This window comes from Anguilla rostrata, chromosome 9 (assembly GCF_018555375.3).
Source record: "Anguilla rostrata isolate EN2019 chromosome 9, ASM1855537v3, whole genome shotgun sequence".
In the NCBI taxonomy this organism is placed as follows: domain Eukaryota; kingdom Metazoa; phylum Chordata; class Actinopteri; order Anguilliformes; family Anguillidae; genus Anguilla; species Anguilla rostrata.
In genome coordinates, this window is record NC_057941.1 from 37,338,658 (window position 1) to 37,355,559 (window position 16,902).

Here is a 16,902-nt window from a genome sequence, read left to right on the forward strand (position 1 = left end):
GGGCGCTCATTTTACATGTAGCATTATTCAGTTTGGCGACTTTATGCGCTGTGTAACAAAAGGCTGACCGACATATACGTCCACAGTCTTTACACTTTACCGATTTTAAAGGGTGCGAAGAACATTCAGCACTAAAACAAACATTACAGTAGTATTTACATCGGTGGTTAGCTTTTGCTGTAAAAGGCGTGTAGCAGTAATCACACATGTACGCACTGCCTAAGAAATCTTTCAACGACTTTATACCAAAGTAATGTTTGTTTTCTAGGTACAAAAACACGGTTTTTGGATGCGGCTCTGGGTTTGTTTGAAATTTGCAAAAGACATTCTGAGCATTACGGTACCACACAACAATTTTGACCTTTAACAGTTGTTCAAACTTTTGTATGTCTGAAAAAGACACCATATCCTGCACGCCCAGGCCTACAGACATCTGTAAATGTATGGCATCTTGCTCCACCCGCTCTAATGTAAATTCAGGGTTTAACATTTGAGACAAGCAAATGGCAAAGCAGAGGTTATTCTCAGCGTTGTGACTTACAAATAGATGATGTAGTTTTTTTCTTAAAATCTCATTTCTGAGACATGTGGCTATTTTTCTACGGGCACCACCATTTGGGTTTTGAACTATCTGAACCACCAGTTCCAATGTATCATCAGAAAGGATTTCAAAATTGCTCTTCAACCATTCCCAAAAATGTGTCCCGATCGACACTACCGCCATTAGCAATTATGGACACCCCCTCAGACAGGAGTCACCACGCAACTCCAGCTGAATCACATCATTGGGTCTAGCCAACTGCATAGCTCTACGCAATAAATGATCTAGGATGTTTAGCAGCACATTATAGAAGTCCTCATAGCTGCTCACGTCGTGTAAGGATGCAAAGTTAAACCGTTTCTTTAATTTCGACACAATTAAAGGAGGGCCTTTGCACCACTACCATGTCAGGACCACAAGTCACCACACCAACATCATCATTACTATTAGCAGCAGCAGCATGCACATCACCAGAACCTTGTGAGTTATCAGCTGTAGGCGTTAGTGGTAATTCATTAAGATTCCCCCCTTCCTGGTTTAGTCGATCTAAAGCATCATTCAGAAAACCAAAAGAGTCTGCTGCAGGGGTTAGTGCACCATCACCAGCGGTAAGGTTTGCCAAAGCCTCGTTCAACCGATCAAAGTAATCTCCAGTCATTTCATGCATGTCGTTAGTGTTGTGGTTAATATTATTAACAAGTTGTAGCAGATTTGGGTTTATAAAAACATTTGGAATGTTTTCAGCAGCTTGTGGGGTGTTGTTTTGATCTGATCTGGTTGTTGCCTGAAAACCTTTTTTTCTTAGAATCTAATCAAGTTGTTTGTAAGAAATGTTTTCTTTCTTATATGGTTGTTGAAAAACTTAAGTTTAGGTCTGTGTCTGTATTCAGAAAAAGAAAAGGCATAAAACATTCTCTTCGCGGGAAATTTGAATTGATGTTTACCATATGGCCCGCGCTTCACAGGGCACCCCACCTGTTCCGATACATCCCCACTTTGCGTCACGGATGTGTCTGTGTGCCTGTGTACTCCCCCCGCGCTTCACGGGGACCTCAGCTGATAAAATATTTCGTTATAAACAGTAGTTTGAATTACACAGTTTTACAAAATCCTGTATAATTATTCAACACGATTTTGAATCCATTTTTTGCTGCCTATAGATACCAAACACATCTATATGGCTCCTAACGTGCACAATTTTAATTTTAAACCCTTTTTAAAGACTTAAAAATGAAGTAGCTAGCATCCCCATGTTTTCTTTCTGACATGGGGGTGTATAAAAACCCCTATTATCTTTATTCATTTATAAAACCCTCAACGCACTCGCCCTGTTGGAAAAGCAGGGATGCCTTTGCCATGTGCATGGATTCACAGAGGCTAGAGCATACCATAAACATCCATTTGTACCAACACGTGATGTCAATGTAGGCTTTAACTAAAAATATTTTTAATACAACATTTTATGAAGATCAGTGTAATTATTCAATATGTTTTATACCCCCTTATATGGTATCTAACGTGTGCAATCTCCACTTAAACCCCTTTTTAAAGGCTTAAAAATGTGAGTAATATTATGAAAACCTTTTTTCTTAGACTCTAATCAAGTTGTTTGTAAGAAATGTTTTCTTTCTTACATGGTTGTTGAAAAACTTAAGTTTAGGTCTGTGTCTGTATTCAGAAAAAGAAAAGGCATAAAACATTCTCCTTGCGGGAAATTTGAATTGATGTTTACCATAGGGCCCGCGCTTCACAGGGCACCCCACCTGTTCCGATACATCCCCACTTTGCGTCACGGACGTGTCTGTGCCTTCTGCATGCATCTCCCGGCGTACAAAACGTTGCCGACTATTGATTGATGAGGCTCTTCAAAACTTTGTGTGGGGGGCATTGCTCTAAAGCTACAGTGGCTTTTCCCTAACTCTGTCCATGCTTACCGGCTCACTGCCTCAGCTGATAAAATATTTCGTTATAAACAGTAGTTTGAATTACACTGTTTTACAAAATCCTGTATAATTATTCAACACGATTTTGAACCCATTCAAACATTTTGCTGCCTATAGATACCAAACACATCTATATGGTTCCTAACGTGCACAATTTTAATTTTAAACCCTTTTTAAAGACTTAAAAATGAAGTAGCTAGCATCCCCATGTTTTCTTTCTGACATGGGGGTGTACAAAAACCCCTATTATCTCTATTATCTTTATTCATTTATAAAACCCTCAACGCACTCGCCCCGTTGGAAAAGCAGGGATGCCTTTGCCATGTGCATGGATTCACAGAGGCTAGAGCATACCATAAACATCCATTTGTATCAACACGTGATGTCAATTTAGGCTTTAGCTAAAAATATTTTTAATACAACATTTTATGAAGATCAGTGTAATTATTCAATATGTTTTATACACCCTTATATGGTATCTAACGTGTGCAATCTCCACTTAAACCCCTTTTTAAAGGCTTAAAAATGTGAGTAATATTACGAAAACCTTTTTTCTTAGACTCTAATCAAGTTGTTTGTAAGAAATGTTTTCTTTCTTACATGGTTGTTGAAAAACTTAAGTTTAGGTCTGTGTCTGTATTCAGAAAAAGAAAAGGCATAAAACATTCTCCTTGCGGGAAATTTGAATTGATGTTTACCATATGGCCCGCGCTTCACAGGGCACCCCACCTGTTCCGATACATCCCCACTTTGCGTCACGGACGTGTCTGTGCCTTCTGCATGCATCTCCCGGCGTACAAAACGTCGCCGACTATTGATTGATGGGGCTCTTCGAAACTTGGTGTGGGGGGCATTGCTCTAAAGCTACAGTGGCTCCTCCCTAACTCTGTCCATGATTACCGGCTCGCTGGGGCCATTTTGATCCTCGCTACTCAGCTGTGAACATCTACCTAGAGACCCTCCACTTCTGTTTTGTTGCAGGAAATCAGCTAAGTAATTAACGTGTGTGCTTTTTTCTACTTTAGCTTTCTTAAAAACCTCTCTTATACCGCGTAAACACTCCCCGATTCGGCTTGTTAAGACTATGCATACATGCCTGGGCTTGTTTTCTTTAAACTAACGTCCAAAGCACTGCTTTAAAACTCAGTTACTTACATATTCTGACATATTGCCTGTTTTACTGGTAAAGGATAAAACTTTTTTTTTTTTAAGTTTCAAGTTGCACAAACAATTGGCCAAAAAAAGTCATATTTCTCAAAAACCGTGCAGCGAAACTTTCCACAAAGTAAAAGCACACGATTCCCAAAGAAGCCGGTCAATTTGACTTATGGCACGTGTACGTGGTGCGAAAACTCTGGGAGGAGTAGCGGTCCAAAAATGGACGGAATAATAATAATAATAAATACTAGACAATTCCTGCAGAAATTGTGAAGTGTGGTTGCCACCAATGCAAAGTCGACTTTCTGCTGAACAGCGTGAACAGTGGTAGGTAGTTGCTATGATGTTTGAGGCAGTTGCTAGGGTGTTGCTAGGTGGTTCTATGGAGTTCTAGGTGGTTTCATGGAATTCTAGGTAGTTGCTAGTGTGGTGATAGGTGGTTGCTATGGAGTTTCGGGTGGTTGCTATGGAGCTCCAGCTGGTTGCTAGGGCATTGCTAGGTGGTTGCTAGGCTGTTGCTAGGTGGTTGCTATGGAGTTATAGGCGGTTGCTGGGGTGTTGCTAGGCAGTTGTTATGGTGATCCAAGTGGTTGCTAGGGTGTTGCTAGGTGGTTGCTAGGGTATTCTAGATGGTTGCTAGGGTGTTGGTAGCTGGATGCTATGGAGTTCTAAGCGGTTGTTAGGGTGTTGCTAGATGGTTGCTATGGAGTTCAGGGCGGTTGCTTAGGTATTCTAGGTGATTGCTTGGGTGTTGCTAGGTGGTTGCTATGGTGTTCCAGGTGGTTGCTAGGGTGTTGTTAGGTGGTTGCTGTGGAGTTCTAGGTGGTTGCTAGGGTGTTGCTAGGTGGTTGCTATGGAGTTATAGCTGGTTGCTAGGGTGTTGCTAGGCATATGCTATGGTGTTCCAGGTGGTTGCTAGGGTGTTGCAAGGTGGTTGCTAGGTGGTTGCTATGGAGTTTCAGGTGGTTGCTATGGAGCTCCATGTGGTTGCTAGGGCTTTGCTAGGTGGTTGCTAGGGTATTCTAAGTGGTTGCTAGGATGTTGCTAGGTGGTTGCTATGGAGTTATAGGTGGTTGCTAGGGTGTTGCTAGGCAGTTGTTATGGTGTTCCAGGTGGTTGCTAGGGTGTTGCTCGGTGGTTGCTATGGAGTTATAGTCGGTTGCTAGTGTGTTGCTAGGCATTTGCTATGGTGTTCCAGGTGGTTGCTAGTGTGTTGTTAGGTGGTTGCTATGGAGTTCTAGGTGGTTGCTAGGGTGTTGCTAGGGTGTTGCTAGGGTATTCTAAGTGGTTGCTAGGATGTTGCTAGGTGGTTGCTATGGAGTTATAGGCGGTTACTAGGGTGTTGCTAGGCAGTTGTTATGGTGTTCCCGGTGGTTGCTAGGGTGTTGCTAGGTGTTTGCTATGGAGTTCTAGGTGGTTGCTATGGTGTTGCTAGGTGGTTGCTATGGCGTTATAGCCGGTTGCTAGAGTGTTGCTAGGCATTTGCTATGGAGTTATAGGCGGTTGCTAGGGTATTCTAGGTGGTTGCTAGGATGTTGCTAGGTGGTTGCTATGGAGTTATAGGCGGTTGCTAGGGTGTTGCTAGGCAGTTGTTATGGTGTTCCAGGTGGTTGCTAGGGTGTTGATAGGTGGTTGCTATGGTGTTCCAGGTGGTTGCTAGGGTGTTGCTAGGTGGTTGCTATGGAGTTCGAGGTGGTTGCTATGGAGTTGCTAGGTGGTTGCTATGGAGTTATAGCCGGTTGCTAGGGTGTTGCTAGGCATTTGCTATGGTGTTCCAGGTGGTTGCTAGGGTGTTGCTAAGTGGTTGCTATGGAGTTCTAGGTGGTTGCTATGGTGTTGCTAGGCGGTTGCTAAGGCGTTCTAGGCAGTTGTTAGGGTGCTCTAGGTGGTTGCTAGTGTGTTGTTAGGTGGTTGCTATGGAGTTCTAAGTGGTTGTTAGGGTGTTGCTAGATGGTTGCTATGGAGTTCAGGGCGGTTGCTTAGGCATTCTAGGTGATTGCTTGGGTGTTGCTAGGTGGTTGCTATGGTGTTCCAGGTGGTTGCTAGGGTGTTGTTAGGTGGTTGCTGTGGAGTTCTAGGTGGTTGCTAGGGTGTTGCTAGGTGGTTGCTATGGAGTTATAGCTGGTTGCTAGGGTGTTGATAGACATTTGCTATGGTGTTCCAGGTGGTTGCTAGGGTGTTGCCAGGTGGTTGCTAGGTGGTTGCTATGGAGTTTCAGGTGGTTGCTATGGAGCTCCATGTGGTTGCTAGGGCATTGCTAGGCGGTTGCTAGGGTATTCTAGGTGGTTGCTAGGATGTTGCTAGGTGGTTGCTATGGAGTTATAGGCGGTTGCTAAGGTGTTGCTAGGCAGTTGTTATGGTGTTCCAGGTGGTTGCTAGGGTGTTGATAGGTGGTTGCCATGGTGTTCCAGGTGGTTGCTAGGGTGTTGTTAGGTGGTTGCTATGGAGTTCGAGGTGGTTGCTATGGAGTTGCTAGGTGGTTGCTATGGAGTTATAGCCGGTTGCTAGGGTGTTGCTAGGCATTTGCTATGGTGTCCAGGTGGTTGCTATGGTGTTGCTAGGCGGTTGCTAAGGCGTTCTAGGCAGTTGTTAGGGTGCTGGGGTGGTTGCTAGTGTGTTGTTAGGTGGTTGCTATGGAGTTCTAAGCGGTTGTTAGGGTGTTGCTAGATGGTTGCTATGGAGTTCAGGGCGGTTGCTTAGGCATTCTAGGTGATTGCTTGGGTGTTGCTAGGTGGTTGCTATGGTGTTCCAGGTGGTTGCTAGGGTGTTGTTAGGTGGTTGCTGTGGAGTTCTAGGTGGTTGCTAGGGTGTTGCTAGGTGGTTGCTATGGAGTTATAGCTGGTTGCTAGGGTGTTGCTAGGCATTTGCTATGGTGTTCCAGGTGGTTGCTAGGGTGTTGCCAGGTGGTTGTTAGGTGGTTGCTATGGAGTTTCAGGTGGTTGCTATGGAGCTCAATGTGGTTGCTAGGGCTTTGCTAGGTGGTTGCTAGGGTATTCTAAGTGGTTGCTAGGATGTTGCTAGGTGGTTGCTATGGAGTTATAGGTGGTGGCTAGGGTGTTGCTAGGCAGTTGTTATGGTGTTCCAGGTGGTTGCTAGGGTGTTGCTCGGTGGTTGCTATGGAGTTATAGTCGGTTGCTAGTGTGTTGCTAGGCATTTGTTATGGTGTTCCAGGTGGTTGCTAGTGTGTTGTTAGGTGGTTGGTATGGAGTTCTAGGTGGTTGCTAGGGTGATGCTAGGGTATTCTAAGTGGTTGCTAGGATGTTGCTAGGTGGTTGCCATGGAGTTATAGGCGGTTGCTAGGGTGTTGCTAGGCAGTTGTTTTGGTGTTCCAGGTGGTTGCTAAGGTGTTGCTTGGGTGTTGCTTGGTGGTTGTTATGGTGTTCCAGGTGGTTGCTAGGGTGTTGCTAGGTGGTGGCTATGGAGTTATAGGCGGTTGCTAAGGTGTTGCTAGACAGTTGTTATGGTGTTCCAGGTGGTTGCTAGGGTGTTGATAGGTGGTTGCCATGGTGTTCCATGTGGTTGCTAGGGTGTTGTTAGGTGGTTGCTATGGAGTTCGAGGTGGTTGCTATGGAGTTGCTAGGTGGTTGCTATGGAGTTATAGCCGGTTGCTAGGGTGTTGCTAGGCATTTGCTATGGTGTTCCAGGTGGTTGCTAGGGTGTTGCTAAGTGGTTGCTATGGAGTTCTAGGTGGTTGCTATGGTGTTGCTAGGCGGTTGCTAAGGCGTTCTAGGCAGTTGTTAGGGTGCTGGGGTGGTTGCTAGTGTGTTGTTAGGTGGTTGCTATGGAGTTCTAAGCGGTTGTTAGGGTGTTGCTAGATGGTTGCTATGGAGTTAAGGGCGGTTGCTTAGGCATTCTAGGTGATTGCTTGGGTGTTGCTAGGTGGTTGCTATGGAGTTCTAGGCAGTTGCTAGGGTGTTCTAGGTGGTTGCTAGGATGTTGCTAGGTGGTTGCTATGGAGTTCTAGGTGGTTGCTAGGGGGTTGTTAGGGTATTCTAAGTGGTTGCTAGGATGTTAATAATACGTCCTAGCAACCACACTAATAATAATACCACACTAATAATAATAATATGTGCAATAATAGTAGTGTGATTGCCTAAGGCAACCACACTAATAAATAAATAAATAATATGTGCAATAATAATAGTGTGTTTGCCAACGGCAACCACACTAATAATAATATGTGAGATAATAGTAGTGTGATTGCCTAAGGCAACCACACTAAATATGTGGGATAATAATAGTGTGTTTGCCTAAGTCAACCACACTAATAATAATAATAATAATAATAATAAATATGTGGGATAATAATAGTGTGTTTTCCTAAGGCAACCACACTAATAATAAATATGTGGGATAATAATAGTGTGTTTGCCTAAGGCAACCACACTAATAATATGTGCAATAATAATAGTGTGTTTGCCTAAGGCAACCACACTAATAATAATAATAATAATAATAATAATAAATAATATGTGCAATAATAATAATGTGTTTGCCTAAGGCAACCACACTAATAATAATAATAATATGTGGGATAATAATAGTGTGTTTGCCTAAGGCAACCACACTAATAATAATAATAATACTAATAATAATAATAAATAATATGTGCAATAATAATAGTGTGTTTGCCTAAGGCAACCACACTAATAAATACATGGGATAATAATAGTGTGATTGCCTAAGGCAACCACACTAATAATAATAATAATAATAATAATAATAATAATAATAATAATAATAATATGTGGGATAAGTAGTGTGATTGCCCAAGGCACTAACTAGACAATTCCTGCAGAAATTGTGAAGTGTGGTTGCCGCCAATGCAAAGTCGAATTTGTGCTGAACAGAGTGAACAGTTTCTGTAGTATGAGCAGAGGCAGAGTATTGTGTACATGCTATAACATCACGGCAACGACTTGATTTGCGACACATATATTCAGAGCTAAATTATCCCTTCATCAAAACGTGAGATCTCAGTGTTTCACTCACGGTATGCGTTGACGAGTGACGGCGAATCATAAAGCTAGCTGGCTGGCATGTTCAGAGGTTGTTGGAAAAACCCTATGTATAAACTGTGTGATCACACCATTTAAAAAAAGCAAGACAGGGCTAGGGAGATTAATTTGATTGACTTATGGTTTTGTGTGAAAGCGTTGCTTTCGCTGCTACAACAGACTGAATGCGTAATGCAGCTCTAATGAGACCAAAGTTTCTAATACGCTGCAATATTAAACGGTGTTACAAAAGGAAAATTTGACATATTATACATAGTTAGAAAGCTTATTCTATCACCTGTTGGATCGATGAAGTGTAGATCAAGCCAGTTTGTACTACAAAGGTCGAGAACACCCAAAGCAACATGTGTGGTATTACAAGCTGATGTCTTTTTCTGGAGTAAGACCGGACCAGAAGCTGCTGCACACGTTTTGTTGACGGTGTTGCTGCCCTTTTATATGTTATTTGAGTATACTGTAGCATTTATGACATGCATGAAGAATAAACAGTCAAAATATGTTTCCTGAAAGATTGCCGAAACAGGTTTGACCTCCCTACCATGGTATCTCTGCCAACCCTTGCTGAGTATTGGTTTAAACACGTTTATATTCATAGCTTAGCTCCATAACCTATGGCTAAGTTTTAACGTGTCAATAGTTTTCTACATACCATTGAGAATTGCAGACCTGTGCGTGCATGTATAATACTATCTATAGGTATGATCCAGAAATATTTTGAAGTAAACTAGTTAGCTGACTGGATATTCTGGGGTAGACGGGCTGTCAAGCTTACGAACATGGTCCAAAACTGCACAACAGTATTTTATCACGTATATTCACTGTTTGTGGAATTGTTAAAGGCAAAAAAGATGAAAATAATAAACAGGCTGCGAAGATCCTAGATAACGCATTAAAAATACATTGGCTATTATAAGAATGACAAAGCTGCATTTCACTCCACCATAAACGTGTTCACCACTGCTTACTATGTTATAAAGCACTGCAACCGGATCAACATATCTACAGTAAGCGTTTAACTAGGCCAGTTGCTTGGCTGTAGTTAAGACGACAAAAACCAGTGTTGGGTAAATTGTCATATGTTGTGAAATTGTCTGTCGTCACAATGACTTCAAATAAAGTTTTTTTTTTGCATTTTCAATTAATTTGTGTTATTTTGCAGCAATAGTTCTCAGCTTCGACCCTGGAAGACTGTATGCTGGGTTTTTTTCACAACTGCAATCCGAGAATTTTAACAAGCTATTTTTTTCTTAATGAGACTTCTCATGTTTAGCGGGATTATTTACCCTCTTAGACCACAATCTGTCAGAAATATGCATGCTACGAAAAATAAATGTCTCACATTCACATTTGTGCTATATTGGAAACAAATACATAAAAAGAGATAGCTAGACAAGGCTAAAATAAAACAAGGAGGTGCAGTCTTGCTGTATGGGTGCTATCAATCTGTAAAATAAGTAATAAGGACACATATGTAAAAATATATGAACACCAGAGCAATGTATGATCAATGTCATGATCTTCTCCAAATATGTGAATAAACACAGAAGAGAGTATTTGGGTTCATTTCGTTTTTGACACAGTAAATAAAATGTTAAAACAGTTTTCTTGCCATCATATGAATTCATTAACAGCAGTTATCATTTTATGAAGACATTAAAGGTAAATATAAGATACATATGCTTTTAAAATGACTGTATTACAGGAAAGTTTCATCTATCATTCCTTACAATGTTAATGGGCACCAACAAATCCTACCTACCACAACACCTCTCAATATACTTGACAAATCCATTTCAACAGGAAACTTAAGATAATTTATACTATATAATCATACCTAATATTTAACCTGGTGTGTTTTTTAGATGACACAAGGGCTAGTCAAAGTCACACCCAGTTCGGTTACAAATGGCAGCAACAGTAGTTAGTCCTACTAAACGCAGGTGTCTGTACACCTGTTCTTAGAAAGTCAATGAGCTATAAAGTGCATGTGTAACAGGAACTAGACACAACAACTGGTAGTTATAAATTGTGATAGTAACAAGTAGTTAATCTGCACACGGTTGGCATGCATAAATGGACACTTGAAGGGCCTGGTCAAAATAGTAATGTTATATGTCAGGCTACGGATGCTATCTGACAGACCAGAAAGATTTATCTAGCTAGTGCATCAATTTCTTTTTACGTTTTTATAGACAACCCCAAAGGGATCTCCCTCATCCCTCAACAGGAAAGAAGGCCAATAGGGGAAGTATTTTCTTATAAATAATAAATAGTATGAACCTTACAAATAAAAAGATTCAGAAATACTAATGGTTTGAAGGGTTCATTCATAACAATTTGGGCAACTCATCGGTTGAAGTGAGCGTATACGTGCTGTGATTGGCCTGAGTAATGCAAGTTCTATTGAAAAAAGATGTCTTAAAATCTGATTGGCTGAAAAATCTAAAAAATCCACAAAGGAATGAAATTGATTCCACATGCATTAAGTGATTGTAAAGTTCTCCAGTCCTTCTCCCCACGAAGCACACAATCCGTCATTCTTAGACACACTACGACTTTGTGCGCTCACACAAAACACAGAAACACAAACAAAACAAACCACACACAATAAGGACGGGGATTAGATGACACGTCGCTCCCGCGTGCATCTCTCATTCCAGCACCCCGGTCTCACTGCAGGCAGAGCATATAAGCAAGAAGTCAAGAAATGAAAACGTATTACATTTGTCTGTTCAGTAGAGATTTGTTTGTGAGAGCTAATTCACGTGAGCATAGGATGCTTTGTATGTGACAAAATGCAAAGCAATCATTGTTATTGTATTTATTGGACTGTGGAGTGGCCTGTCATTGATGTTCAACATTAGTAAGCGGTTTTTTGTGCTACAGTTAAATGCAATACACATCATTGCCACATGGAACGACACAATTAAATGCAATCCTCATCAATGTATTTATTGAAACGCGGAGTATTCTGTCATTACTAATATCGAAGTACCACGCTGTCTCCGTGCCTAAATGAAATGTAATCGATCGTCTAATCATAGTTGGGGGGCAGTCTGGGGGTGTAGTGTGGTTGGCCTTAGACAATACCCGGATGTAGACTACACACACCCTGCACTGGCAAATGTTTTGTAATCCTCATGTGGCAGTGCTGCTTTGCCTTTGCTTGCAACAACCTCATATGAATCACTGGTCAATGGGGTGTCAGCCATTTAATTAATCTGCGACTACATTAGCGGTATGTTTCAATTTAATGGTACATCATAAAAACACAGAGCATAAATCACAAGGTATCTAGCTAATCTAATTAGCATTTTCACAATGTCAGACTACTATTTTCACACTAGTTCCCTCTAAAACTTCCTTGATATCGGTATTACCGATAACTTCCCTTATTGGTCTCAACCTGTTTTCATTAATCTCCCTTGATTAACATGTGCGCCAACGGTCTGGATAATCCGTTGCCATATAGACATAGTTTTTTTTTTCTCCACATCATATTAGCAGGGTTTCCCCCAGGTAATTAGTTAGTCTAGCTCTGAAGGGAGGCACACACTCCTGCGAGCACTGGATGGGGTGGCGTCATGTCCATTATGAAGCACATTACTTAATTGTGCCATTGTGGTCTAAAATAAATATATCAATTAAAATCATTCTAAAATAAATTACTAGTGTAGGCACTTTTATCGACAACGAATCACATGGAAAACAAATATTTCTTTTTGATTCAAATATGCTGTACTTTCACATTAGATAAATAATCACATCCAAGCAGATTATTGCACATTATTGGCCAATTTTTGCAATTAATCAGTGATGTAATTTGAAGGAAAAATAATAAGCGTTGTCTCCAAATTAAGATATTGTAGTTTGTTTTATTTTAGCCTCTGAAGCAGCCAGAAAAGTCAATTGAACTAAATGCATTGTATGCAGCTGTCCATCAGCTTATTAACAGAAAAAAGTTAATTGTAATTAATCATAAACAAGAATAATAATATGCCTCTATATTCAGCCTTCTTCATTCAGTCTTCTTTTCATTGATGTCACTAATTTTCTCACGGGGAAAATGTCACACCAGAGACAAGCTGTCTTCAACTCTCACCATTTGATATCCTCTCCTTTAAAGTGTGTCCTCCAGGCAAATAACATAAATAATCATCACAAACGTTTTAAACAATTTAAATATACATATGATTTATGGGTTAACTATTGTGTTAATGGAGACTAATCAGAATTAAAAAAAATTATTATTTTATCTTGTCTACTTTTTGCGGTGTCAAAGGGGGCTTTGCCACATAGCCTTTTGCTGAGCATTTGGACCCTTTCACCCTCCTGTCTCTTGTTTGGTGTCTGGGAGCCCCAGTTTGCAAAATTTACAGTTTGAATCAAATCCATTTATTATCGCCCAATTTTCTTTTTCCATGAAGATTCCATTTCCGATGCGAACCATTAAAATGCATTTAGTTTCCCTACCTTCCCTAGAGATGTATTATCATTTACTGAAATCCACAGATTTATGAATGAACTGATGAGTGGGTAGATAGATGGATAAAACAGATAGATAGCTGAAGTGATTTATGGGAAATTTACTTGAAAAAAAGGGTTTAATTTGTATTTAGTCTCCCGTCAGTGGAGTAACTTTTTTCATGAATATGGTTTTAGACATTTTAGGCAGAAGCATGGATATTAGATTAATGATGAACTGCTATGCAAATAGTGCTTTAGATCTAGCCTATTTCAGTTTTGTTTAACTTTTCAAATTCATTTTACCCATACCCAAGAAGACTCAAAGCTGTAATCACTGCCAAAGATGCCTCAACAACGTTCAGAGTAAAGGGTCTGAATACTTATGTAAATGTGATATTTCAGTTTTTTATTTTTAATAAATTTGCAAATGTTTTTAGACCTGTTTTTGCTTTGTTATTAAGGGGTATTGTGCGTAGATTTATGAGAATAAAAATGGTTTGAGCTGATAGAAAGGCAACAAAATGAGTGTGTATATATATATATATATATATATATATATATATATAAGGGGACCGTACTGAACCAGGAAAATTACAGTCCTGTCAGTTTAACTTGCATCACAAGTAAAATACTGGAATCTATCATTAGAGACAAGTTAGATGTGTTTCTTTAAAAATAACAACATCCTACAGGATAGCCAAAATGGTTTTCACAAAGAAAGGTCATGCCTGTCAACCCTGGTATTTTTTGAAGACGCCACCAAGTGTTTTGACTATAACAGGGCTGATGATTTTATATACTTAGATTTCCTAAAAGCATTTGATAAGCTAACACACAAGAGACTTGTCAGCAAAAGAAAGACAGTAGGAATTGCAGAAGATATTTCATAGTGGATTTGGAACAGGCTACAGGGTAAAACACGAAGAGTAGTAGGGATATTATCAACATTTATATCAATGACCTTGACAGGGACATAGAAAGTACGTTACTCAACGACCCACTCTGAAAGTACACATTATTTCAAGTTATCTAAGAACATCAGTAACCATTTAGCCAAATTAACAATAACTGTACATTGAATGTGCAATGGAGTATTTATTTGAAAACAGAAATTGGCCTTTGAAAATGTGCCTTTGCAGTGTGGCATATTTGAGAAGGAAATAGTGTTCCACATATATGATTAATTGTATCCTTTTAATTTTAGCCTATATTCTATTCTACAAAAATGTATAATGGCCCAATTTACAAGTTGGTGAAAAGTGCACTGACAAAGCAGGTTTGCAAAGAGGAAAAGACAGCAACAATCATGTTGTTATTAACCAGATGACATACTCTCAAAATAGTGTTTTCTCCCTGGAACACTTGAAAGTGATTTATTTTTTGATGAGTTACAATTTTGTTCATAAGGGGTCCAAGGAGCGAAGCTGGTGGAACCCTATTGTATCTGTTAGGATTATTAGGGGTCCAAGCAGCTAAGCTGGTGGAACCCTATTATATCTGTTAGGATTATTCTTATTATTAGTGTGGTTGCCTTTGGCAAACACACTACTATTATCGCACGTATTATTTATTAGTGTGGTTGCCTTAATATGTCAAATCGATCGGCTTCATCGGGAATGGTGTGCTATTACTTTGTAGAAAGTTTCGAGAAATATGACTTTTTTGGGGGAATTTTTCCCATAGAGAATGAATGGGGAATGTGACGTGAGTGATGAAGTTACAGCATTGGTCGACTTTGCACACGTGATGCAGTAGGTTTTGACCTGCTTTATCTACTGGGAATTCAAAATCCAGATGTGATGCATATCTCCCTTTTCGTCGTAATTACAGAAAACACACATTCGTAAACTTCAAATGATTTATACCACAATGTAGATAAAACCTTGACGAAGACGTACATGCACGGATTGTGTTGTTCAAACGAGGTTTCCTGGCGACTTAGCCACCAGAATGGATATAGCTAAATGTGGAAGTGAACGCGATAAAAACGGTATTCCAAATGCAAAATTACAAATGAAAATGCTGTCAGCTAGGTATATCAACAAACATATGGCTTAGGCATACCCAGATTTCCTCAATAATAATAGTATTTCACAAGATATTACGCAAAATTGTTGACAACGTTTTGTCAGGTGCAGCGTCTTCGCTAGTGCTAACAACGAGTGAATGCACTGAATGCGATGATGAGAAAACTTTCGGTTGACCTATAAACCGATATTCCAAAACCAAAAATAGACGTGTTATACATGGTTAGAAAGCTTATAGTCTCACCTACTGATTGAATGGATTCTCAATCAAGCCAGACTGTACTAAAAAGGGCAACAACACGTGTGCAGCAGCTTCTGTTCCGGTCTTACTCCAGAAAACGATTTCAGCTTGTAATATGACACATGTTGCTTTGGGTGTTGTCGAACTTTGCAGTACAATCTGGCTTGATCTACACTTCATCGATCCAATAGGTGACAGAATAAGCTTTCTAACTATATATAATATGTCAAATTTTACTTTTGTAATACCGTATTATATCCCATCGTATTGGAAAGTTTGGTCTCATTATTGCTGCATTACACATTCAGTCTGTGGTAGCACTGACAGCAACGCTTTCTCACCCCAACGCGTTTGCTACAGTACACATCTCCGCTTCCTGTTGATGCACCCCTCGTTACAACAGAGGCTAGTAGTACTGGCTACCAGCCGATACTTATTCACAGAAGCTGTATTTAAAATGAGTTAAAATGCAACCATTTTAACACCTATATTTCTTGCCTCCTTTTCATTATTGGAAATTCGGCTCTGCCAACACGTAATAGGCTACTATCCTCTGTCTATGAGTTGGTCTAAGGCAGGGGCGTTGGCTGGACTGTTAACCATCAGGGCCTGAGCCCAGATTCTTCTCCGAAACACTTTTAAAAACGTACTTCTAAATAGACTGTTTCCATGCATTTTTTCTTGCATGTGAGGGCTACGCATTGCTTAAAAAATTTGAAAATTGGAGAAGAAAGGAAGGGTTTGGATTTGATTTACCATATAATCTGAACATGAATATTCCAGCCACTCGAATGTCTCAAACCAAAATGAGCGTCATATATCGGATACCTACTACCATTATTACTAGGCCTACATGATGGAAAACCCATAATACAATGGCAATTTCATGAATGAGAGTTGAAAACGGCTAACTACTCAAAGTGACTGAGTAAACTTTCATAATTTGGTTGCAAAATCATTGCTGATGGACCTACTTGATGTGAAGAAAGAAAGAAAGAAATAGAACTGTGTTCTCTGAAGCTAATAAACAGTGCTTGCAATTAAGTGAAAAGAACAGTCTTTAAATTTATGAATGATTAATATTTCTTAGTAAGTTTGCCAGAGAAAACAATCACATTTTTATAATTATCAAAATGATCAATAATCAGGGATTCTTTGAAATTTTAGCTAAAGGGAGGGAAGCCCATGATCTGGGAATTAATTACAAACAAAACCCAAGACGTATGGTAGCTGATATTTAGAAACGAAAACGAAATAAAAAAATAAATTGACGGGATTAACGTTATTATTTTATTACGCTTCCTCATATGTTCCTTCAGCCTTGATGCCCTTTTTTGATGAAATCTCCTTTGTTTTTGTTTTATTCTTTTTGTTCTGATTGCTAATTTAACACCCAGCTCAGCTTTATTCTCGAACAGTTTAGCTAGCAAAACCAGAAACACCAGGGGTAACATTTTGTAAGGCAGTTGTTTCAAAAATATTACACAACAATCATTCACGAGAAAAG

At 39.8% G+C, this 16,902-nt stretch overlaps 1 protein-coding gene across 5 annotated transcripts in view; it reads right to left on the bottom strand.

Moving 5' to 3' along the window:
• Positions 1–16,902, bottom strand: part of rtn2b (reticulon 2b) — a 138,454-nt gene that overhangs the window by 119,552 nt on the left and 2,000 nt on the right. For 3 of the 5 annotated variants that reach the window (XM_064352050.1, XM_064352049.1, XM_064352053.1), the window contains exon 1: positions 11,267–11,329. The exons of the other annotated variants lie outside the window; for them this stretch is intronic. In XM_064352050.1, coding sequence (XP_064208120.1) covers positions 11,267–11,315 — 49 coding nt within the window. In that variant the 5' untranslated portion in view covers positions 11,316–11,329. Of the gene's footprint in view, positions 1–11,266; positions 11,330–16,902 lie in introns of those variants that run through there. 5 annotated transcript variants of the gene reach the window in all.